The 518-nt window shown below is 68.9% G+C and overlaps 1 protein-coding gene and 1 long non-coding RNA gene across 5 annotated transcripts in view; one reads left to right on the forward strand and one right to left on the reverse strand.

Annotated features, from left to right (window-relative positions):
- The window catches only part of CBLL1 (Cbl proto-oncogene like 1, E3 ubiquitin protein ligase), a 17,661-nt gene that overhangs the window by 16,203 nt on the left and 940 nt on the right, over positions 1–518 (reverse strand). For 2 of the 4 annotated variants that reach the window (XM_006774862.2, XM_006774861.2), the window contains exon 1: positions 149–234. The exons of the other annotated variants lie outside the window; for them this stretch is intronic. In XM_006774862.2, the coding sequence (XP_006774925.1) occupies positions 149–161 (13 nt within the window). In that variant the 5' untranslated portion in view covers positions 162–234. Of the gene's footprint in view, positions 1–148; positions 235–518 lie in introns of those variants that run through there. 4 annotated transcript variants of the gene reach the window in all.
- Positions 423–518, forward strand: part of LOC102775197 — an 11,956-nt gene continuing 11,860 nt past the window's right edge. The window contains exon 1 of the long non-coding RNA XR_436242.2: positions 423–510. This is a non-coding gene — a long non-coding RNA (uncharacterized LOC102775197). The remainder of the gene's footprint in view (positions 511–518) is intronic.

A 518-nucleotide genomic window follows, 5' to 3' on the forward strand; every position in this document is an offset into this window, starting at 1 on the left:
ACGGGGCGGGTTCCGTGAGGTTCCTCTCTCGCCGCCACACCCCAGCGCTGCAGGCCGAGCACAACCCCCCTGTGCCCGCTAGGCGACCAGTCCCCAGCCGGCCAAGGGGGCTTGGTACCGGGACCCCCCACTGCCTCCGCCTCCTTACCAGTGTGATCCATGATTCGGCTCGCGGAGCACAGTGGGAGCGGAAGTCAACTGCGCCGGAGTCGCCGGGAGCGCGTGCGCTCTACCTTCCGGAGCCCGGGAGGCGGAAGTGCGACCCGGCGGCCCCGGCCTTGGCTTCCGAGGGCTGCGCGCTCTCGCGTACCCTACCCGACTCCGGTAAGGGAGTCAGGCATAGTTCTGGCGAGGAAAAGCCAGCGAGGACGCGAAGAGCTTCAAGGCTGAGGTCGCTACGGCTCCTGCTCACGTGCTTCGAGAGGAAGTAGCCTTTCACTGCGGAAAGGAGGCCGGCGGGAGCGGGGGAGGGGGAGAGCGGTCGTAGCCGGTGGGCTGAGCTCGCGGCAGGTAAGGCG

The sequence above is a fragment of the Myotis davidii genome, unplaced genomic scaffold (assembly GCF_000327345.1).
Source record: "Myotis davidii unplaced genomic scaffold, ASM32734v1 scaffold125, whole genome shotgun sequence".
In the NCBI taxonomy this organism is placed as follows: Eukaryota; Metazoa; Chordata; class Mammalia; order Chiroptera; family Vespertilionidae; genus Myotis; species Myotis davidii.